This window comes from Furipterus horrens, unplaced genomic scaffold (assembly GCF_987537825.1).
Source record: "Furipterus horrens unplaced genomic scaffold, mFurHor1.1.pri manual_scaffold_4, whole genome shotgun sequence".
In the NCBI taxonomy this organism is placed as follows: domain Eukaryota; kingdom Metazoa; phylum Chordata; class Mammalia; order Chiroptera; family Furipteridae; genus Furipterus; species Furipterus horrens.
The window spans coordinates 136,702,241-136,727,442 of record NW_028327174.1 but is presented as its reverse complement, the minus strand read 5'-3'; the positions used below and the strand labels follow the sequence as shown (position 1 = coordinate 136,727,442).

Sequence of the window (25,202 nt, the reverse complement as noted above, 5' to 3'; positions counted from 1 at the left end):
GGAGAAGGACCAGAGGGGATTACTGGTGTCTCACTGGTGAGTCAGATCATGAGCTCCTCAGGGGAAGAGACTGGGTCTGTACTTCTATCCCAGTATTGGATCTCGCATATCCTATAGGCTCTCTCAATGAATGTCATAAATCTGTGCTTCGAGCACTAGATGAGGAAGGATGGGGCCATATGTATCTTCATTCCTAGTCCTTTCTGCCTTAAAGTTCTGTAACACTTTAAATAAATTGTGTTATTTGATTCAGATGGTTAAGTTTCAAAATATCTTAGGGGCAAGTTTAAGAGATATGAGTAGATTTGAAATGTAATCACTGTTTGATGGCTGAACACAAAAACTCTGAAGGTCATCTCTTTGTCATGCTTCACAATACAAAATGTGGTATGTTAATTGGACAGGAACTGAAACATGTGCTTGTTAATAACCGGTCATGACTACTATTACTACGGTTCTTATTGTGATAAACTGGAAGGACTGTGCTTTGGAGATCTTCATTAGCAAAGGATTATATCTATAAAAGAACTTAAAGCATCCTTTCGGGTATTTTATATATATATATATATATATATATATATTTTTTTTTTTTTTTTTTTTTGCATAAACTCCTACTAGAGTGATCCTTTGGGCAAATAAATGAAACTGACAGGTAAGAGAGAAAGAATGAAACTTTAGAGGGATTACTAACAAATTCTTTTTAAAAAATTTTAAAAACAAACAATCTAATATATATATAATGTCTCATGCAGCATTTCTTTTTGTGGGACCAAAAGAAATTTCCATCTAAAACTAAGTGCATGCAGATATACAAAGAAAACAGATATCAAGTATTAGACCCCTGGTCCCCCCACCACTGTTTCCAAATATCAGCTCAACATCCCTTGGAATGCAATTTAGGATTACTTCACTATTTCAATGCCTATAAAAGTTTATGCCAAATGAAAGACAGAACTCTGACTTTTTGAAACCTAGTCTTGGAGATAATTTGTCAATGAATGTCAGAATTCAGTTGACACTGATTGTAGGTTGGAGCACACATGCACAACAGCAGATTAACCCACTTAAGTATTTCAAGGGAGATTTGTTGAGCACATGAGCTCCTCATCCTCAGACCCCCCCACCCCCACTCTCCACAGGCACATGGACAGGTACAGACAAGATCACTGCTTCCTACCGGTAGTGTCGGTTCATCCTTGTCCCTGGCTGTAGATGACTGCATAAGAGAAAAAGGCAAAAACAAAGACAAATAAATAAAGAATCACATGTAAGTTTTACATTTAATAACAATCATCAGTATAAGGAAATATTTGGCTCTTTCTGCTCCTTGGAAGGATTATGGCAACACAGGGGGACAAGGGTATATATTTCTAGCTAATAAATGGTTTGTTTAGGCACATTCTTTTGAAAAATCAAAGTTGAATGCGCAGCCCAAATGCCCAGCAATAGAAGGCAGTTAGATTAATTAGGGCCCAGCCATGCAGTGGAATACCATGTGGTCGTTAAAATGAATGAAGTGAGTACACATGTATTGACATGGAAAAATATATAAGATATATTGTTAAGTAAAACAATTAAACCTTATTTATTATCTCATTTTATTAAAAAATAATATTTTAGTATATGTAAAAAAGCTGTGCAAGAATTATACCAAACTATTATTAGTGGTTATTGCTGGGAATAGGATTATAAGAAAGTGCCATTTCCCCCATCTTTTGAAGGGAGTCAACATTCACTGCCCCATGTGTGGTCAATAAAAAGAAATAAAGCCCAAAGAAGTAAGGTCACTAAATTAGATTAGGATCATTACACATGGAATTCATATACATCTTTCTTACTCCCACCACTTCAAGTTTTTCATGCTAAAAATGGATATATCTGACAAGTTGAGAAAGAGTTGACTGAACACAGGGGCATGTGAGGGCCTGTTAGAAGAGAACACAACTCAGATAAGGTGACAGTGGAGTTCTACCAATATGCCCCAACTGGGCAGTTTTGCTTCCTCAATTTAATATGAACACTCCTCCTTCAAAAGAACTGGGGCACCTTCCTGTGATCTTTCCAATGATGTAGAAGTAGGTGTCTTGTGAATCTCCTCATGCTCAGACTACTACCTTGGTGACTTCAGCTCAACTATAACCACAGACAGCAAGAAAAAACTAGACCACCTCCCCCTGGCTTTCCTCTGCTCATCCCCATTACAGTCTTCAATGCTCTGCATCTTTAAGAATAGGGGAACAATTTTTAACATAATTCCTGTTGAGTTTGATTTTTCAGCTGTTTTAGACTTAAATAGGCATGTTGATTTCAAAACTGCAGTTAGTTTTCCTCTATCACATCAAGTTTTTTTCTCTACAACTTACCTTAATGTGACCACTCTAGGCTGAATTGAGCCTGGATTGAGGGAAGCACTAGTGCTCTCCTATTGGCTGAGAGCAAATCTCCCTCAAGTGGGAAGGGATGGGGGACAACCTTGGAGACCAGCAACAGGTTAATACTTGTCTAGGCTATTCAGTTACACATGAGACAGCGTGGTGAGAGGTTGTGTGCCGCTCTATATAGTGAATCATATTCCGAAGTGTAGTCCAAATTCTTGTCTGTATACAAGGATTTAGCGGAATTTATTTTTTTATTTACATATGCACTTATTTCCTTTCCTTCACATCATGTCTGCTTCTGCTATTTCTCATCGTAAGTGCCTAAACAACCATGATTTGTTTTGTCCTACCTGTGGCAGTTTCACTATGCCCAAAGGACAAACATCAGGGCATTTTTCAGGCAAGCCTATTTTGCATATTTTAAAGTAAAACTTGGTAATCAAGATAAGTCCTGGGACCCTCACAAGGTGTGCAAGCAGTGTGTTGAGAGTTTATGTATGTGGACAAAGGGAACACGTGGTAAATTGTCATTTGGTACACCTGTGGTTTGGCGCGAGCCCAGAGATCATTCAAGTGACTGTTATTTTTTGTATAGTGAAAACGTCAGGATATAACAAGAAAAATAAATATAAAATAGAGTATCCTAGTTTACCACCAGCTATACACCCAGTGCCTCATTCAGCTGAAATCCCAGTGCCAGTTTTCATTGAACTACACTCTTTCGAAAAACAGGAATATGGTGAAGAACTAAGTGACAGCAATGATGAAGATTTTGAAATTGAAGATAACTCAGTTTGTAAGGGATTTGATCAGCATGAGTTGAATGATTTGGCACGAGATTTGGGACTATCCAAAAAGGCTTTAGAACTCCTAGCATCAAGACTGCATGAGAAAAAGTTGCTTGAAAAAGAAGTGAAGGCATTCTACTTTCGATCAAGAGAAAGTGCATTTCTGCAGTACTTTCAAAGTGATGGTGGCTTTGTGTATTGCCATAACATACATGGTTTAATGGAGGAATTGGGAATTCCAATCGATAATGCAACTTAATGGTGACTACTTATCGATAACTCAAAGTGGAGCTTGAAGTGTGTCTTCCTCCACAATAGCAATTTATTAGGTGCAGTCCTGATTGGCCATTCAGTTTGTTTTCATGAAGAATATGAAGACATAAAGAGAGTCATTGATCTGTTGCAATATCACAAGCACAATTGGATTATCTGTGTTGACCTTAAAATGGTCTGCTTCCATCTTGGTCAGCAACGTGGATACACCAAGTATCCCTGTTTTCTGTGTATGTGGGACAGCAGAGATCATGAGAAGCATTGAGTGAAGGCGAATTGGCCTCCAAGATCTGACCTCAAACCTGGTGATCCAAACATTCTACATGAGCCACTTGTTGACAGAAAGAACATTATATTCCGACCTCTGCACATAAAACTGGGTCTCATGAAGCTATTTGTTAAAGCTTTGCCAACTGAAGGAGACTGTTTCAAGTATCTCGTTTTGGCATTTCCTAGCCTGTTGTTTGAAAATATAAAATGCCTTAATAAGTATGTTTGGTAGCAGAACTTTACTACTTGTACACGATTTGACTTTCAGGAACAATATACAGTCTTTATATGAATAAAATAACTCTAAATAAACAGTCCATTCAGGTAATTTTTTCTTTATTTTCCTTGTATGTATGGTTTTGGGGACAAAGGGACGGTATCCTGTACCTTAAAAAGTTGATGTGATAAAGAAAAACTGCAGTCATTTTTGGATTCAGATGCCAAAAGTTAGTCAAAAACAAGTGTCAGATCTAACTCAATGAAAATTGTATTTCCCAGTGAATTACACACCTGGAGATGAGCAGACAGGTGCAGAGCTGTTATAAAACTTTCAGCGGCCTCAGTTTCTCTCTCTCTCTCTCTTTTTAGCCCTACCACACACATCATATAAAGAACATTAAGTCACCCCAACATCCCACCTAAAATATGCATTTTTATGTAAAAAAAAAAAGGAATCATACTTTTGCACTTCAAATTATTGGCTGCTCAAAACCTTGAAAAGTGAGGTAAATGAATCCACAATTTGCTTTCACACTCATTTTTAAGTAGACTAAGTTTAATACTTAAGTTGATATTAAACATTTTGTAGACATTCAATGAAATATTTAATAATCTTGTAGATGTCCTTTTGGAGTTTAGAATCAATATCAATGGATATTTTTACTTCTGGTTCCGAACATTTCTGTAGAGCCTTGAAGGATTAGCAACTTTCAGGCACCTATAAAATGTTCTGGATTGGTGGTAATTTCTGAGCACAGCTCATGGGCACTTCTAAATTTGCCCTAACCCCCTGATTTGGGGCTCTCCTCAATGACTTTTCTAAAACCACCAATTAAAAAAAAAAAAATCCTGATTCCCCAGTTCCCAGCCACATGCTTAGGGGACTGGAGTGGACCTGAAATTGCCCTTTGATTTCCCTTTTTGCTCTCAAAGGCACTGTATGATCCTGTTTCTGTCTGGCAGGTCCTTTCATTTTCTCTTCTTCCACATCAGACAGCTCAACAAATTGCCCCACATTATACAGAACAATCCCCCGGGGAAATTATCCAGTGCAGCCCGCTCAGCCTTTGGTCACGCATTGAGATTAACTGTTAGAGCACGCCTTTTCAGTTAGCAAATTTACACCTTGTGGCTAAATGGGAGAAAAATAATTATGAGCTGTGATTGATACCACAGAGCATGAAGAAATAGGATGAAAAGGACAGTCTTTATAACAGCAAAATATCACCAGCTGAAACTTTGGTTTAAAAAATATATTTAAAGAAAACTTTTGAAGAAAAAAAAAATCCAATCCTGTCTTTTGGTTTGAAGAGAAGAAAAGAATATCTACCCCCATTGACTTCCTTTTTCTCTCACAAGCAAGGAGAATCATAAGACACAATAAGTGAAAAGAAATGCCGCGTACATAGATGCTACAGAGAAAAATCCGAGTGCAGAGAGAAATCTGGAATCCTATACAAAACCTCCCACTGTTTAATGTCAGCAGAAGTTGACATTGTTAGTTTTCTTTCAAGTGTAATTTGTAGGCATGAGTACACATCAGGTTACAACATACAAATTAAGGTATATACACAAATGGCAGCTGAGGCCATTAAGACACCCCTCCACTTCCCTTTTATGTAACTCTGTTGCAAAAGAGATAAAAAATGTGACATATGATAGTAATTGCTCATTTTCAGGGGCTTGCCCATGACTACTGATAATACCCAACATTCACATGTCTTAGCCTCACTCTAACAGTCCTGGCAATGGGCTGCTGATTATGTTAGGAATTTAATTTTAAAGAAGTGTTAATACATTGGAAATAACTAATGAAGGTGACAAAGAAACAATCCAAATGTGCATAGCCTGTAGTGTTTCTTTTTTTAAATATATTTTATTGATTATGTTGTTACAGTTGTCCCAATTTTTTCCCTTTGCTCCTCTCTGTCCAGTACCCCACTTCCCTCCAGCAATCCCACCCCTCTTAGTTCATGTCCATGGGTCATGCATGTAAGGTCTTTGGCTTCACCCTTTCCTATATTATTAACTCTCCCCTGTCTATTTTGTACGAACCAATTATGCTTCTTAATCCCTGTACCATTTCCCCACTTCTCTGCTTCCCCCTCCCAGCTGATAACCCTCCAAATGATCTCCATATTTGTGATTCTGTTCCTGCTATGGTTATTTGTTTAGTTTGTTTCCTGTTTTTTATATTCAATTGTTGATAATTGTAAGTTTGTTGTCATTTTAATGTTCATAATTCTGATCCTTTTTATTTTTTAATAAGTCCCTTTAACATTTCATATAATAATGGCTTGGTGATGATGAATTTGTTCAGCTTTACCTTCTCTGGGAAGGACGTTATCTGCCCTTCCACTCTAAATGATAGCTTTGCTGGATAGAATAATCTTGGTTGGAGGCCCTCGCTTTAAACCACTTTGAATACTTCTTGCCAGTCCCTTCTTGACTTCAAAGTTTCTTTTGAGAAATCAGCTGATAGTCTTATAGGCACCCCTTTGTAGGTAATTCTCTGATTTTCTCTTGCTGCTTTTAAGATTCTCTCTTTATCTTTAATCTTTAGCATTTTAATTATGATGTGTGTTGGTGTGGTCCTCTTTGGGTCCAACTTGTTTGGGACTCTGTACTTCCTGGACTTGTATGTCTCTTTCCTTTGCCAAATTTGCGAAGTTTTCCTTCATTACCTTTTCACATGAGTTTTCAATTTCTTCCTCTTTCTCTTTTTCTGGCACCCATATGATTTGGATGTTGGCACGTTTAAAGCTATCCCAGAGGTTTCTAAGCCTCTCCTCATTTTTTTCAATCCTCGTTTCCTCAATCTGCACTGGTTGACTTGATTTCTTCCTTATGTTCCAATTTGTTGATTTGAACCCTGGTTTTCTTTCCTTCACCACTAGTTTTGTGTGGTTTTTCCTTCATTTCACTTAGTTTAGCCTAAATTTCTTCCATGTCCTGCTTAATCTTCTGTCAAGTCTGTAAGCATCTTTATCACTAGTGCTTTAAACTGTGCATCTGTTAGGTTCACTATCTCCTCATTGCTTAGTTCTCCCACTGGAACCTTGATGTGCCCCCTCCTTTTGGGCTGTAGTTCAGTCTCTTCATCTTGACAGCTGTGTTTGCCTCTGTGACTTAGGTAGAGCTGTCCCAACATGTTACATTATGAGGGGCAGAGCCTTAGGTATTTATTAGTGCTGGTGACCCATTTCCCTACAGTGTGGCACTGTATGTGGGGTAGGGGCCTGAAAGGGAACAATGGCACTTGCTCAGCACTTGCCCCTTTTCCAGGCACTTCTCCCCTTCCAGTACTAAGCAAGCTGCCTCCTTTGAGAGACTGGTAGTTTCTTCCTCCACCCCAACCCCCACTGGCTTTCACAGTTAGAAGCAATGTGGCTCTATTTTCCTCAGCGCTGGAACTGTGCACTGTGCAGTCCTGTCTGGGGCTGGGATCAGTCTTGTCTGGGGATGGGATTGCTTTCCATGCTTAAAATTCATGACTGTGTTTTTTGACACAGCTACAGTCCCTATGCTGCTGCTGCTGTTGCTAGCCCACTGCAGCTGCCAAGCTCTGCCCCCATAGCTGCTGCTGCAGCCACAGGCCTCCTTCTCTCTGTCTGGCTCTGCTCCTCCTTCCTTTCTGACTGAATATTTCTTTGTTGAACTTTATATAGTTTGATTTTCTGGATCTTCAGGGTTTTATTAGTTTTGAAGTGGTTGTAAATTCCTTCTTAGTTGTGAGGAAGATGCAACGTGTCTCCCCAAGCCTCCATTTTTGCCAGAATTCCTAACTGGCATTAATTTTAATGTCTGAGAATTTAGAAAGGTTGAGTAAGGGGCAATCTGAATGACTCATTTCCGTTTTAAAAATTAACAAGGAAGTATGGAACGCTCCTTTTTCTTTCAATACAATTTACCTGTAATGAGCAAAAACATTCACCAACTCTCTCCTAGTTAAAGATGAATAAAATTTAAAGCCCATGAGAGGGTTAGCAAAAGGTACAAAAGCCTGAAATCTGAAATGTGAAAGGAAAGAAACCCTAGAACCTCTTAATCAGATGCAAAATCATCTCCCTCTCCGTCCCTTTACGGCGTCCTAACATATTCCCTAAAATATTAAGGAGGGGATGAGATTAAATAAATACCTAAAGAAAAAAAACCCTGAGATTTAAATTCAAATTACTGCTACCACTGGTTTCTGGGTGATTATCCCAAAGCACTGTCCTGTAGAAACATAGAATCTCAAAGATCAATGAAATGCTCAGGCAGCAGCCAGGATGCAGGAACACCCACTTCACAACTGGCTTACAGAAACACAGTAGGATGGCTACATCGATTCCCAGGTATTTTATTTTTATTTTTTGGGTGGCAATTGTAAATGGCATTGTTTTATTAGTTTCCCTTTCTGATAGTTCATGATTGGTGTATAAAAATGCAACTGAATTGTGGACATTTATTTTGTATCCTGCTACTTTACTGAATTCATTTATCAGTTCTAGTAGTTTCTTGGTGGAATCATTAGGGTTCTCTCTATATAGTATCATGTCATCTGCAAATGATGACAGTTTCATTTCTTCCTTTCCAATTTGGATGCCTTTTATTTCTTTTTACTATCTGATTTCTGTGGCTAGAACTTCCAGAACTATGTTGAATAAAAGAGGTGAAAGTGGATATCCCTGTCTTGTTCCTGATCTTAAGGGATATGCTTTTAGCTTTCCCCCATTGACTATGATGTTGTCTGTGCCTTTGTCATATATGGCCCTTATTATATTGAGGTATAATCCCTCTATTCCCACTTTACTGAGAGTTGTTATCATAAGTGGGTGCTGGATATTGTCAAATGCATTTTTTTTAGAAAAGGTGGAAATTAAGTAAAATGTGTGGTAATGGGAGCAAAACATTTTGATAATTTATTCAAATAACTCCCACAATCATGGAATATTTGGGATAATAAGAAGACATTTCAGAACAATAGATATGTCCCAAATTGGAGAGAATGGCAGTGAAACTCCCTAGAGACAGTTAAGAAACAACATTTTTGCCTTTTAAATCATTGTATGAGAGAAGAAGTAATACAGGGTGAGAAGTGATGTCATAGTTATTAAGAGTATGGAATTCAGGCCCAGACTGCTGGGGTTCATTTTCCTACTTTTGTCACTTGTTAGCTGTGTGACCTTTCTGACAAGTTACTTAATCTCTCCATGCTTTCTTTTTTTCTCATCTGTAAAATGTGGATAATAATAGTAAGTACTTCAGAGGGTTGCTGTGAGGATTTAAAAAGTTAATACATGAAAAGTGCTTAGACCAATGTTTGGTATATAGTAACCACTATGTATTAGCTCTATTATCATTACTATTAATATTAGGAGACACAAAGGAAAATAATGACAAATCATATGGCAAAAGTAGGTTCAGGGTTATGAACTGGATTAAAGAGAACAGGGTGGTTTGTATGGGAAGTAGGAAAATTCCATTGATTAGGATGGTGAGAGGTGATTTATGTAGGACACTAGAAGATGGTTAATTGGACTTGTCTGAGGTTGGCAGCTGAGGGAGAGGGAGATATACAGCAGATTATATCTGGCTTCTGACTGTCTCTGTCCCATGAATCAACATTGCCAGGATATAGAAGTGGCAAGGCTAGGTCAGCATTTCATTTCTCACATACCTCAGTGGCCCTAGTTTTGATTAGGAAGCTCTGGATGCTGGATGACTCAGAGATGATAGAAGCCAAACCCGAACCAAAAGGATCTTGCCTCCCACAAAATTCTGGAGGTTTCTGGTCAACACTTTCATTTGTTAGGGTGTTGCTTGTGAGCAGAAAGAGAGAAATATATAGCTCAGAAGTGGGCACAGGTGTAGTCTTGAGTCCATCTTACGCTGGCTGGCATTCTGGACTAGAAGTTCTCTGGCTCCAGGAAGCCAGGCTTTGTGGGGATGGTTTGTGCTTATGTCGTGTGAGTACCTGGGTGTGTTGGGTAACTGTTGAAAGTAACGATTTGAATAAGTAGTAAAATAAGATTCTCTCAAAACTTGGAAAAAAGTTCACCCCATGAGAAGGTCACTAGTCTAACAGATGAGATGAAGGATCTATTGTGATCATGTCTAAAGTTGTTAGGAAATACTATTTGGGAGTACTCAGTGAGGCATGAGGTCAGGGTGACTTCAAGATGCAAAAGTGGACTGTAACTGATCAGTTAAATTTACCCACTTGCATATAATCAGTGTTTCCAAATTTTATTGATTATATGCCATTATCAAAAACATAACAAGAAATATATATGTATATATAATGTGAATATCTATCTACCTAGTTTATCAGCTACTTTTAACCATAAAGTAAACATGGACTAATTTCTTTTTTTTTTTAAAGTAAAAATAAATAGAAGAACCCTAGTGTTTTTCTTACATAGTAATTTATTGTCTAGTACACCCTGCTAGAGCATTAGCAGAGACCTTTAAAGAGTTTTACTGAGTGGTGTTTACTAGGAGCTGGGTGTTGGGGAAATAGGGGTAGGTTGGTCAAAGGGTGCAAACTTTCAGTTATATGATGAATAAATTCTGGGGATCTAATGTATAGCATGGGGATTATGATAAATAATACTGTATGATATAGTTAAAAGTTGCTAAGAGAGTAGATCTGTTTTCTCACTCAAAAAAGAAATGGTAATTATATATGACATGATGGAGGTGTTAGCTAACACTATGGTGGTAACCATTTTGCGAAATCAACAATTTGTATACCTCAGACTTACAAGATGCCTTATTTCAATTATGTCAATAAAGCTGGAAAATATAAAAAGGAGTTTTAAATGCTTCTCACGGAATTAGTGAGCTCTATTGGGTGCATACTGCACCCAGTTCTCCCAGCCAGCCTCTCATATAGTGGAAGCTGTAAGATCCTTGAGAACAGTTGTCACTGCGTGCCTCCATGGTCCTTAATATGGCTACGAATGCAACCAGGTGGCATGGAAGAGTGAGGCCAATTAGGCAGAATGGGACGTCCACGTCAGTATGCAAAGCTCCAATGCTTGCTCCACTGGCTAAATTAATAGTAATGATAATTATTTAGATCCGCCCCTTGGAGTCCCTATTTGAATCTTTCTTATTAAGTAGGTACACAGAAGACAGTAATGTCCATTTTATAAATGGAGAGAGAGAAGAAAGAAGTCTCTATACTCAGGATACCAAGCACCTGGTTAACTCACTTAATTTAGGAATTAACAACCCAACTACCACTGCCAACTCTCACTGCCTCCTGAATAATCCAGATGTTGCTAATATACTTTGCTGTATTGCTTGAGCAATTCTCCCAGTAGCTAATGAACCATTTTGATATGCCAATCAAACACGATGTGTTAGTGGTGTTCTGGCATCAGTCACCCAAATCTCCTGTGATCAATAAAGAACCCCAAATGCATTCATGTATTAATTCTGGGTTGCCTTACTGTTTTTTTTTTTTTTTTTTTTTAAGAAAAATGTCTAAGTTGATCTGAATTAAAAAGAAATTTCAACAAATGTTGGTTTTGGACACACCACAGAACAATTTGCTGCAAAAAAGCAGATTCTAGTAATGATGGATAATATTTATTGAAAGCTCAATATGTACCAAGTGCTTCATATACAATATCTTATTGAACCCTTTGAGTGCCATGTGTAATTGCTAAAAATTTGTGTGAGAAATGCCAGGCTATTTTGCTGAGAAATGCAGAGTTTATGAAAAATGTCTATAAAAACATTATTATTCATAATAATTTGCTGAAAATGTCACAACATATAGTAAATACACTCTTCTTTTGTAAGCAGTGTTCTTTGACACAATTTAGCAAAAAATGTATTGCATTAAAATTATTTTATTATAACAATTATTTCAGAAAAAATAAATTCTTTCCTTCAATATGGCTTTTGAAATAGAATATGTGGCATGATATAAAACCTATGATTATAATTTGAAAAAACACATAGTAACATGGATAAAAAGTAAGAAGTATGCCAAATATTATATAAATTTTTGAAGAAAAAAGAAAACTTCATAACATACAAAAAAAAATGAACACAAGTGGCATTCACACTAGAGACATACATCAATAGTGAAAAACAGTTTATAAACAGTGAAAAACAGTTTATAAACAAAATGCTAATGCTATACCATGAAGCAATGAAAATGTCCATTAGCAAAAGCTTCCTTATCATGCACACTGCATAGAGTTTCAACGATTATTGCAAAGATATATGAAGTCAAAAGGACTGTTTAAAATGTAAGTAAAAATTATAACAGAATTAATATGTCAGTATTTGAACAAGCATAAAAATTCAAAATTTGGATCAACATGAGAAAAAGTTATATCAATATATAACCTGAGGTACAAAAAAAGGGACCAAAACATAAAATATGAATTATTCCATTGTTATTTACATTTATAGCCAACGAAAAAAGAATTGCTGGGAGCGATGCTAGCACTTTTGGGAAAATTTGTCAGTGTCGCTCACAGCGACATTGGTTCTCAAAGGGTGAATCTTCACTATAATAGGTATTATAACCACTATTGTCCCCTGTGATGTTTGAGGACCTGAGGCCGACAAAGGTTGGACAATTTGTCCAAGGCCACATAGTCGGGATATAAACTCAGCAGCTGGGCTCCAGAGCCTCTTCAAGTGTTGGGGAAACAGGATAGTGGAATTTTCCTTGCAGTGGGCTGTGTGAAAGAGACCGAAGACATTGGAACTGCAAAATACAGTAAACGCAGTTTATGTATATTAAGAACTATTTATGAGCTTTGACTTTCAATGGAGGTCAGAAAATAGTTGCCAAGTGATTTCTGTGAATGAAGAATGACAGATTTCATTTGTGTTCATGTGGTATAAAAATATGGAGTCTGGGAATAGAGAAAGTATAGTTATTTTCTTATCTTTTGTCTCTTCCAGCATTATTATTTAGACTTACCTACAATTGTACATCAGAGAAGGAAAACTCTGACTCCAAAAAACCTCCGCTGCCTTGCGGCATACCTCTTCAGGGGAAAGGCTAAGGGAGTAAACCCCGACAGAAAATCCGGAGCCGGAGTCCCTAAGGCGGTTTGACGTTGTAGTCAACACCGGCAACTCCTGTGGCGCACCTGAAGCCAAGCTGTATTGACTCCGTCTTTCCCTTGGACCCTTCAGCTGCGAAGAGAGGGGGGGGTCTGCTGCATGGGCAACAGCAGACCCTCCATATCACCCTGCCCAGGCTCTGTAGCTTCAGCGTCATCGCAAGATGTCGATTCAACACGGGAGGAGACAGATACGATGTCACTCCCGAGTCGGACTGCACAGCCATTCTCGGCGGTGCAGATAGACTCTTAAGAAGCTACACCATCGTCTCTCGAGAGGGACGGCTGCCGACGACGACCTACAATTGTCATGAATTTTCGTGATTATTTTTGTCTCTTGAACGTCATGGAGGCTCTTTTTATAACCTTCACAATGGCATAGGTTCAAGTAACACTGCAAACTAGTTTATCCATGTAACAAATTGGCTTGAATAAAGGGGTTTATAGCTCAGCTGTAGTTGGGAAGAGTGAGGCCCTCTGGTGGTCCCATTTATCACTGTGGCCATGTGATACTGGTATATATTTAGTTTATTTGGAAACACATGTGCCCAGTCTTCAATTTATTTCTGTCACTTGAAGAACTAGGGCTATTTCTTTGTTTCAGGAAAAGAACAACTCAAAATATGAAATGATTATATTTATTGTGTCTGAAGCATCAACTTGAGACTGAATAGCAAGTTTTGAATAAAGACTATTAATTCAGTTACTTAACAAGATTTATTTGATAGTATTTATTGAACTCTTACTACATATCAGAAATTCTTCTAGGTTCTAGGGATAAACATGTGACCAAAATTGACAAAAAATCTGTTTTTATGGAGTAACATTCCAGATTGAATGTTATTATCATAAAATTAACTAGACATAATAGGTAGTAGTTAGATCACTTAATATTAAGTGTTATATTTAGGCATATACTTAAGTGGATTAACTGTGGCCAAATCATCAATTCTGTAATCATACTTTATGACTAATTTATTAATGCTGGATTTAGTATGCATTCTGGTTTGGGAAGAAGCTAGCAAAAAATATAAATAACAATTGTGTTTATAAAATTGTAAACAACACATAGCAAAGGGCACTAGATATTTAAAGTACATCTTGAAAATGATAAAACTGAAGATATAATTTAATTTTTGACAATATTATTGGCAACAAAGTTTCTTGCCAATTAAAAAAAGAACTTCCACAGATTTAAGATTAAAGAAAAAAAGAAATCCTGAACTCCAAGAACAAAAACCTAATATTTGAATATAATATAATATAATATAATATAATATAATATAATATAACTTTGTGGTTTTGATGCATGTACCTTTTTACTTTTATGGTCTCCTAGATATGGTGTGACCTCATTAATACAGCATATTAATTCTCCACCAGATTTTAACATGTGATTCTAAAAATTTCATTGGCACCATATCAGCACCTGATCCATATGGGCAAAAGTATAGGGATGCTAGATTTGCTAAATTTAGTTTTGGAATTCCTAGCAAGTAACTGAATATCATGTAAACCCAAAATAAATATTTAATAATTTAAATGAAAATGTAATTAAGCTTTGGGGAAACAAAAAAATGCACAAATGTCAAGTATATAACAAATGTACTGATATACCAAATATATATATCGAATGATGTATCAAATGTACTGATACTGAGACTGGGTCCCATTACTTGATCTGCTCTCCTGTGCCCAAGGAAGGTCAGGAGAAAACTAAGATCATTCATGTCATGGGGATGGGTTTTAAAAAGTGCACACAAAGACATTTATTTCAGACACTGCTTGGCTACTTCCACAGTCTGTTCATACTCTCTGTGTCCCCCCACTTGCTCCCTAATTCATTCTTTGTATTATTTGTCTCATCTCTTTCTTTCCCGTTACTGAGCACCCTTCTGAGGGAAGACACCATGCTTTTTTCATTTTATATTATTCCACAGTACCTAGCATATTGGTGTTAGATGCCCAATAAATGCATGTTTAATAATAAATAAGTAAAATCAGATACAACTCCTTTGCTAGATATGTGGTTTGCAAATATTTCCTCCCCAACTGTAATTTGTCCTTTTATTCTCTTCATAGTCTCTCAATGGTCTTTTACAGAACAAAAGTTTTTAATTTATCAATTTTTCCTTTGATGCATTGGTTTTTGGTAGTACACCTAGGAATTTTTTGCCTACTCCTAGGTCCTAAGAATTTTATCTTATCTTTTCCTAGAAATTTTTAGTTTTATGGTTTATACTTAAGCCCATAATCCATTTTGAAGTAATTTTTGTGTAAGATATGAGTTTTGGTTATGATCATTTTTTTGAATGTCCAACTGCTATTACACCCATTTTAAAGACCAAGAGTGGAAGGCTAGTGATCATATAGGTAGTAAGTGGAGGCAGTGAAGCTGAAATGCAGGAAGTCTGCCTTGAAAACACATTTTCACAATTACCATACTTTCCTGGGTCCAATGTACCAATCTACCTTAATTCTCCAAGTAAACATAAAATACTCTGAATTCACCTTCCAATGAAGGACAGAAGGAAATTTATTCAGAAAATGAAAGCCCTCTAATCTTCATAGAATTATTTAAGGAAATCACTAGCCTCACTTTGAACAAAAAGTACATGAATTTATTTTAAAAATAAACTATAATTTCCAATGTCATGCATCCTTATACTCATAACAGACAAAGTTTAAAACAGAAAAATAGAGATGAAATTGAGATCTGCCATTAAGTAAAGAGAGTGCTCTATTTTTGCTGGTGAAGGAGTAATAAACTGATGACGCTGGAGGCTTGAGTCTTAAAATAACCTTTCTGGTTCCAGATAGTGCCTGTGGTCTCCTTGGGCATATCTTATCTGTTATCTGTCAATACTATAACGGAAATTGTGTACTACTAAAAACAGATGTAGCCTTGCAGTAACAGAAGTGGAAAAGATAGGCTCTGGGAATCCTAACTGCATTACTGTGAAACGGAGCCGGGAGGCACAGATATGACAGTCAGCACCATCTTCTTGGCCAAATATTTAGCACTGTTCTGTTTGCAGGATTAAGGGACGATGACCTAAGGAATAACCTGTGAAAAAAGCTTTCCTCCTAATTACTGCTGGCTCTGAATCCTTGGCTTTAGCCATTTGAGAACTTCTGAAGGTAGTTCCAGATGAGTAGCCATATTCCCACCACTTAGATTTAGTGAATGTTAACATTTTCTGTATTTGCTTTATCAACTTATGTATGTAGTTATAATTTTTTCTAAATCAGTTTAAAGTTAGATGCAGATGTTATGCTATCTTCATCCTAAACATTCACATGTTATCTTCCAAGAATATGGGCATTCTTCTATATAATCATAACATGTGTGTGCATTTTGTATGTATATAATAGGTGACATGTTGCCTTCATAGGTTACTACCTTTTAATGGATGGGTTTTTTTATATGATCAATTATGTTTGTGTTTATAATTTTGTCTTCAGGTTAGTTATTAATATGTGTAAAAAAAGTATCTGTTTTATTTGCTAAGACCTCCATTCCTTACTTATTCCATCAACCCACAGGAGCAGATCAATAGAAATCATTTGTTTCATTTTTAAAAGTTGGTTTAGACACAAATACCCATTTCCTTCCTGACTGCTGTTTAATATTAGCTTATTGCTAAACAATACGAACCACACAGACATTTATAAATACAAATACTATTTAGTGCTGGAATTTGGAGTCCACAGTCTGGATTTCAGGGGGAGTTTGTGAAATCTCTGAAACTGTGTAAAATTGTGTACATATATGAATTTTCAGGGGCAGGAGGAAGAATATCCATAGCTTCCATCAGATTCTCGAAAGGGTCTATGACCCTAAAAAGGTTAAGGATCACTGATTTAATGCTTTCAAAACCCCTCTGGAAGCCGAAAGATGTTACTAAAAAGGGGACAAATGATGAACTGCTCACTGACAGAAAGGCGGAATTCCTCAAGGACCCATCTCGTCTACTCAATTGAAAGCTTGATGACACCAAAGTGGGTCCTGGCAGAGGCCAGCTAGAGCAGAAGGCAGCACAAAGCATGTTACACACACTGACACATTCTCAATTAGTTCCAACTCTTGAGGAAAAAGATCTGAATATCATTGTCATTGCAGATGGTCCAATTCTATTCAATGGGCAGAGACTGGGCCGAGTGCCAAAGGTCCACTCTGGAGGCCAGGCACTCATTTCGTCCGGCTGTGTTTGTTCCAAGGCTTTGATAGCCTTTTGGGTGGTTGACAACTGTGATTGTGCTCACCTTGAAGAAACACAGAAGAGGGAAGCATAAAAACCCAAAATAAGTGAGTGAGAAAATGGAGAAAAGTCTGCTTTTTCACCTGCCAGGACCTTTTGGAAATGGGTGCATGTCCTTGTAAATGCCAAAGGGAATAAATGCCAGGCACTGTGCTGGGTGTTCTTCCATGGTTGCCTTATGGTATTAGCAGAATTATGAGAATCACCTTTGTTTTGCAGAGAGAAGGAAGTGAATGAAGCTCAAAGGAATGAAGCAACAGGATGGGCTAAGCAGGGGCTGGGGATAGAACCTGCCTGTTGAATGCCATTTCCTGTCACATCTTGTTTTATAAATATTCAGTTTTGGAAGGAGCAGTGTGAAATATACAAGTGTATAAGAACAATAAATGATTGTGAAGTCAGCTGTACTGTGGGGTCTTGTTGACTGTGTTGTGTTTTGTGCTAGTTTCTGTTGAAAAATTCAGGTGAGAGACAAATTAATTGCACTTAGCATTTGAACAATTTGATTTAAATGCATTATATCATTTAATATTTATAGCTCCATAAGCATCATCAATGCCATTTTACTGATGGAAAAACTGAGGCTCTGTGAGGTTGCCTAAATAGCCCAAGGCCACAGATGTGGTGCTGGTAAAGTTTGGGTTCATTCTGAGGAATGTCTGGCCCTGTTCTCTGAAGGCTTGAAGCTAGGTGGGATCAGTAAGTTGTTCAATCCTGGCATGGCCTAGACTTTCAGGCCACTAGACAGCACTTAGTTGAATTAGAAAAGGTTATTTTCTCCTAATGAGACCCCCACTTTTTACCCAATACTTACATTCTTAAGAAGTTTTGTAGGAAATAATGTTTTATTAAATTGAATTTATCTTCATTGTCAATGGCTATTTATGAGGCAGATGATTCTAATATTTTCTTTTTATCTGTTCCTTTCACCAAATTAGAGGTTTACAAATAAGCATTTAAACATCCTAGGATATCTAAGAGAATTCCCACTTTGCTTGTTTTGATAATGGATTATTATTTTCCAATGAGTTAGGTTTTGACATTTATTTCTAACATTAGGTATTCAAAACAAAGAGGGTACGATTCAAGAGGATAAGACCATGCAATGACACTACAGATGGAGGGTGTTTTAAAGAGCCTGGACTCTGCCAGTTCCCAGTACTGCAGCCTCCAGCTAGTTGTTGGAGGGCTCCCCAAGCCTCAGTCCCTACACAGGTAATATGTAGATGACAGCTATGTCAGGGTTGTTGGTTATCAAATTAAATACTGTGACATGTAAAATTCCTAGATCCCTACAAGCACTTAATAAACCATATATGAGAATAAAAATTACAGGAATCGATAACTAGAACAGTTAGATACCTAAACTCAGAGACAGAGATGGGCAGGTTGAAACTTGGGCCAAAAATTTCAACTTCATATAACAACGGACAACTGGGCAAGTCAATCATTAATCATTGCAGGTAGATGAGAAGGTAATCTTCAGTTTCCATATCTTTTCATCAAACAACTGCCATTCTGAATTTGCAAGTGGTTTTACCAATGCAAAGATTCTCTTTCACAGCTCTTCATTCCCTCCCCCATATAATCTTGTTAAAAAGTCACCAAGTAAAGCTACTATATTATAGGTAACTGAGTGGGTTTTCCCACTTTTATTAATTGTGGTAGTTTTTTTGCAGATGGCTGCAATTATTCTCCTGTGTCCATACAGCTTTGCAACAGTGACTTTGTAGGCTTCCTCTCCTGTCCCCCTTTGTCAGGGGATAGAGTTTATTTCCCTTCCCTTTGATCTAGGTTAGTCTTGTGACTTGCTTTGGCCAACAGAATGTGGTGCTAGGCCTCACGGGGCCTTGCATGCATCTAGATATTCCCTCCAAATTCTGCCCAGCCATCATGACAAGAGACATCATACTAACTACTAGCCATGCTAACCATCACCAAGCCGGATGATAGAACTGATAACTGAGTGGTGAGGCAAATACTGGAGACATTTATGTGTGTGGAATACACCCAGGTCTTTCTCACCAACAATTGTGTTTGGACACGTGCAACACATTGGCAATATCTGGATAACCCATTTCCAGTTATAATGATGACAGTATTTTGCATTAGAGAATTCTTAAGTATTGAGTAGAGAAACTGAGATAGACACATTTCTTGTAATATAAGAGCTGAACTAGGATGAGAGTCAATAGCTTTTAGGCCCTGTTAAATCCATTTATTCAGTTATTCACAGAGGAAGCAAACCAACCTTTAAAACATAAGGCATAGTGATGAGAGAAAAGGGGAGAGAAGCTAAGAGGAAGTAAATATTTCTTATTAACTTGGAAAGCCTACAAATATTTATTCTATGAATCAAACCTCAAACCATATGTACTATTAAAAATGTTTGTTAATAGATTTCCAAGGTCTTTCATGCTTCAGTATAATAACATGGATTTATTAGATAAATAAAGAAATTAAAGCTGCCTGGTTCTTTTGGTTGGTAACCTGGTAAATAAGAAAAACCTCTCTTTTAAGAAGTCATACAATAAAATAATTTTCATAACACATTTAAGTAGTCAAGAGCATTATGTCTTATACAACTAATCTGCCTGGAACTTTTCCATGAAAGTATCATCAGTTTTATCTAAAAACGGCTCTCCTGCTGTTATTAATCCATGTGCCTCACTGCGTCAGATCAGATCTGTCTGGAAAATAAGAAATTGAATCTTCACCTTTTTAGATTTAAAATTGGATGTCATTCTCTCTGTACTGCTGGGCAAAACACTTTCATGTATTTTGGATTTATTTTAGGTTGCTTAAGCATTTTTAAAAACCTATATTAGTACTTATGGTTTTGATCGTGAAAGCAACACAGGTTCATTGCAAAGTATGTATAGGTCGTGATATGGGGTTTACGAAGATGAGGAAAATGTCTCATTTACAATCATGCACAATATTTAGAGGGCACCAAAAACTCAGTGATATAAATGCAATATTTCAAAAAAAAATAAAAAAGCAAAAAATTCCATGATGAACCAATAGATCAAGATTTTAAATAAATATAGGATAGGCTTCAACCCTGCACTTGCATGACCCTTTCTCACTCATATCACCCTAATCCTGTCTCTGATTCCAATAAAACTTATTTATAAAAACAAGTGGATGACCCCCTGGGTTGTAGTTTGCCAATTTGGTTTTTTTTAAAATCTACTTCATTAAAATATTATGAAGTAATATTTTACTAAGATTTTGGGCGTCTTCTTAAATTTTATGCCTCACCTCACCCTATGTCTATCCCTGGGAGTTTGGATTTTATTCTGAGTTCAAATGGTAAGTAAGCCAGTGAAGGTCTTCAAACAAGAGGCTGATGGGATTTGTTTTAAAAACATGGCTTTCACTGCTATGTAGATGGGAGGGAGGTCAAATGTGAAACCTTGGAGACTAGTTAGAAGGCTGATGTACTAGTGTAGTGGTACTATTTCTGTCCCAGTTATCAAAGACCACTGTGATATAAAGATGGTGGCTACTTCCTTGTCTCCATATCTCCCTGGACATGCCAGCATTTGTCTTACTCCTCTCATTCTCTCCTGGTTTTCCTTTTACCTCACTGACTTCTTTTCCTCAGTCTTAAGGACTCTGTCCTCTTCTGTTCTCAAAGAACCTCTTGACCTTATATACCATCAATAGACATGTGTAGTCCTGACTTTGTCTCCTCTAAACCCGCACATCCACCTGCCAATTTGCCATCTCTGTTCGATGTCTAGCGGGCATAACAGACTTCATAACACAGATGTCTACTTTCATAGATGTTAAGGTAGGTGCCTTTCTCTCTCTGCTGTTGGGATCAGATTGCACACACCCAGATGTTACAAAACATTTTCATATTTCTTTGGCTTATGTTAGGTTGTTTAAACATTTTTAACACTTCATATAACACATATGTGTTTGGACTATAAAAGCAACACATGTTCACTGGAAATATTTATTTCTACTTTACAGAGCTGTTAATCTTCCATCTACTTTTTAGTAGAGGATGGCACTACCATTTACCCTACTGACTGAGCCAAAAAATTAGGAGTCTAGCTTAATTTTTCTTCTCCCCTTTTCTCCTACATCCAAATCCACCAGCAAATTCCATCAATTCTATTGCTAAAATGTGTCTCTATGTTTCTTTCAATAAAATCAGCACCAACCTCAGTAAGCCCAGAGAGGACATCGCTTCCATATATCTAGGGTAGGATTTGCCCCAGATGAAAGGAGCTGGGGTGGTGGGTGTAGGGGAAGAGTGTAAATAGTAGTGTTAAATTCCCAGGACAGGTTGCAGGGAGGGAAACTGGCTTGGCTTTCGGGAAGTGGAAGATGCAAGCTGGAAATAACTGGTTCCTCATGTGCCTGGGTCTCCCCAGGTGCAAGAGAGGCTAGAAGGTGTCCCAGCCTTAGGCCTACTCCACACACTCTCTCACGTCCTGTGCTGGGTCCTCATATCTTGATCTGGGACCAGAGAAAGGAATACTCCAGTGGGCCCTGGGAGATGCAGCTGCTTGATCTTGGAGGGAGCAGAGTGACCTTAGTGACAATGTGTCTAGTCGTCGTTTGGGAGGTGGTCTGAACAGAGGGGGTTAGTGACAATGCTCAGCCTGGCATAGGGTTGACACCAGGTGGCAGTGTATTGAAACCATAAGGTCAGTTTTCTAAGCTAAGAGTACACTCTGGCCTCAAGCTCACTAAGGCAGAGGCCTCCTAAGGAATAACTAGGAGTCCTGCTCACAAAGACCAAATGGAATTTGCTGGCTTTGTTGTTGTTCAGTCTGGCTTTGAGGGTGGCGTGTAATATGAGCTTTGGATGCTATGACTTTTTATTCTTCATGATTGTGAAATCCTGCTTTTAGAGATGGTGTTAATGTTTTCTAACAGATTTGAATGAATTCATCAATCATCTGCCTACTTACAAAAAATCAGTGGATTTGATTTAGTAATAACTGATTTTGAATGTCTTTGCATATCTAATGTAAGTTGTACTGACTCTGTTAAGATAAAGCATTTTTATCTTAATTTAAAATATTAAAAAATTAAAAATACTTGCTTTATTTATACCTGCATTTTACAAAATTCAATGGACTCTATAGTATAAAAATACCAGATTTAATATTTCTTTCCTACTGAACTATCTGTTTGTAGAAATCAAAGGATCATTATTCAGCCCAGATGTTATGTTTTTCATTAACCCGTTGAGTGCCATGTGTAATTGCTAAAATTCATGTGAGAAATGCCAGGCTACTTTGCTGAGAAATGCAGAGTTTATGAAAAATGTCTATAGAAAAATTATTATTCATAATAATTTGCTGAAAATTTCACAACTTATAGTAAATACACTCTTCTTTTGTAAGCAGTGTTCTTTGATGCAATTTAGCAACAAATTTATTGCATTAAAATTATTTTATTATAACAATTATTTTAGAAAAATAAATTATTCCCTTCAATATGGCTTTTGAAATAGAATAGGTGGCATAATATAAAACCTATAATTATAATTTGAAAAAACACATAGCAACACGGATAACAAGCAAGAATTATGCCAAATATTGTGTGAACTTTTGAAAAAAAAAGAAAACTTCATAACATAACAAAAAATGAACACAAATGGCATTCACACTAGAGACATATATCAATAGATATCAACAGTGAAAAACAGTTTATAAACAAAATGTTAACTCTATAGCGTGAAGCAATGAAAATGTCCATTAGCAAAAACTTCCTTATCATGCACACTGCATAGAGTTTTGATGATTATTGCAAAGATAAATTAAATTAAAAGAACCATTTAAAATATAAGTAAAAATTATAACAGAATTAATATGTCAGTATCTGAACAAGTGTAAAAATTCAAAATTTGGATCAACATGAGAAAAAGTTATACCAATATATAACCCGAGGTACAAAAAAAGAACAAAACATAAAATACAAATTATTCCATTGTTACATTTATAGCCATTGAAAAAAGAGTCGCTCACAGCGATGTTGGCACTCAAAGGGTTAATCTTGTTTGTAGGAAGAATCTCTAGGTTATTTTTTTTTTTAATATGTTCCTACTACTCCATACTTTACCCCCACCATTAAGTTTGAATAACTAGTGGAAATATCCTTAATGTGGTAGCAAATCTAGCATAGAACCTTTGGGGTGTATGTCTCTGTTTTTGGAGTTTTTGTTACTGATATGCCAGCAAGTGAGTCTAATCCAGAGATGCTCAGGGGATGGATAGGAGGGCCTTGTTGCCAGAGACCCTGTGTGCCCCAGCACAACTGCTCCAAACATTCTTCCATCCTTTGGGGCAGACTTGTCATGTCTGAGTCTTCTGTCTGTAACATATATTTGACAAAAATAACTATGAACATCTGTGAATGCCTTTCCAGTTTGCAAAGCACTTGTAATACATCACTATCAACATATTGCTTAGGACAGCAGTTCTCAACTTTAAACTTCTTCTGAAACACATGAAGATGACATGTGTGACATTTGCACAGCTATGGACCAATGGTTTGCTTAGTCCACAGAGTGTAGGATTCAACAGACTTTTACATCTTTGCCTTCTTCCTATTTGTGGAAGCTTATTGGAACTCAATTAATTGAGGCTGAGGTAACTGAGATAACCTTGAAACTACTCAAATTGATAAAAGTAAATTTATGAACTTGTATACTTTAATCATGATGGATAATAAACTGCCTATGACATATCTCACACCTGAAGACACACTAGTTTGTCTCAACACTACAATTGCAAACTTGGAGGTTAATGAGGCATAGCACCTCTCATCTAAAGATCAAGGATTTATGGCAAGTGAGAATAAGGGGCTGAGCAGGAAATGACAACGGTGCAGGTATTGGTATAATTGGTGGTGGAGAGAGATGATGCTTAGAATTGTTGGTTTCTGTTCTTCTGGAAATAAATAAATAGAGGTATTAGTACATTCAAATTCTAATGAATGTAGGCAGAAGATTGGATTCTGAAGTATAAGAACATTAAGACTAAACTGACATGTTTATAATTTTTTAAGGTGACACTGTGTGCCAGGAAGGGTCTATGTATCTCACATAAATTCACTTACTGAGTCCTTATAACAATTGTCTATAAGTTCTATTTCATCTCCATGTTACAGAATGGTAAAGCTGAGGAAGCAGAAAATAAAGTCACTTGCCCAAAGTGTGTTATAATAAGTGACGGAGCTGAGATCTGAATCTGGGTAGTTTAGAACCAAGGTCTGTGCTCTTAATAATCAATTCTAGCTTTAAAAATTTTAAGTTACAGTTCTGTTTTCCTCACTTGCCCTTAGCTGATGCATATTTTCTTTATATTTTTACATAAGAAATATGCTTGAAACATAAAATGTTCATGTTTTTATATTTTTAAAAAACTAACCATGCCATTTTTCATGTTTTGATTAATGAGTACTTATAAATATCTGAAAATAGAATTCTTCACCAGGAATATTTGTCATCATTAATGTTACATGTCTGTATTGAAAATCTTGAAGGTGAATGATTCTGTTAGCATTCTTAATTCTGTGATCTCTAAGTCGAAATGTACATTTACCAAAATAGGGTCTTTTTCATGAACCATGAGTTGAAAATTTTAGAATAAATTTTGAATAGGCATCAAACAAAACAATAAAAATAAGATACGTACAATACATAAAAATGAGGAAAAACATACCATTCTATTACATTCTATTTTGTATAGTTTCTTTAGATCTTTCTCACCCCCACCAATGAAATGAATAATTTTAACATTTAAGCTATAGCTGTAAAGATACAGACAGAGGGAGGAAGTTACCAAGCACATAAAAAAAATGCCTTTCCTGGATATTATAATATATCCAACTCCTCATTACATTAGTTACTATATTAATATTATATAATTTCTAGTCATATTCATTTGTAAAGACCAC

At 36.7% G+C, this 25,202-nt stretch overlaps 1 protein-coding gene across 1 annotated transcript in view; it reads right to left on the bottom strand.

Moving 5' to 3' along the window:
• SLC24A2 (solute carrier family 24 member 2) overlaps positions 1-25,202 on the bottom strand; it is a 243,780-nt gene that overhangs the window by 95,867 nt on the left and 122,711 nt on the right. The window contains exon 2 of the mRNA XM_090275816.1: positions 1,178-1,216. Within this exon, the coding sequence (XP_090131942.1) occupies positions 1,178-1,216 (39 nt within the window). The remainder of the gene's footprint in view (positions 1-1,177; positions 1,217-25,202) is intronic.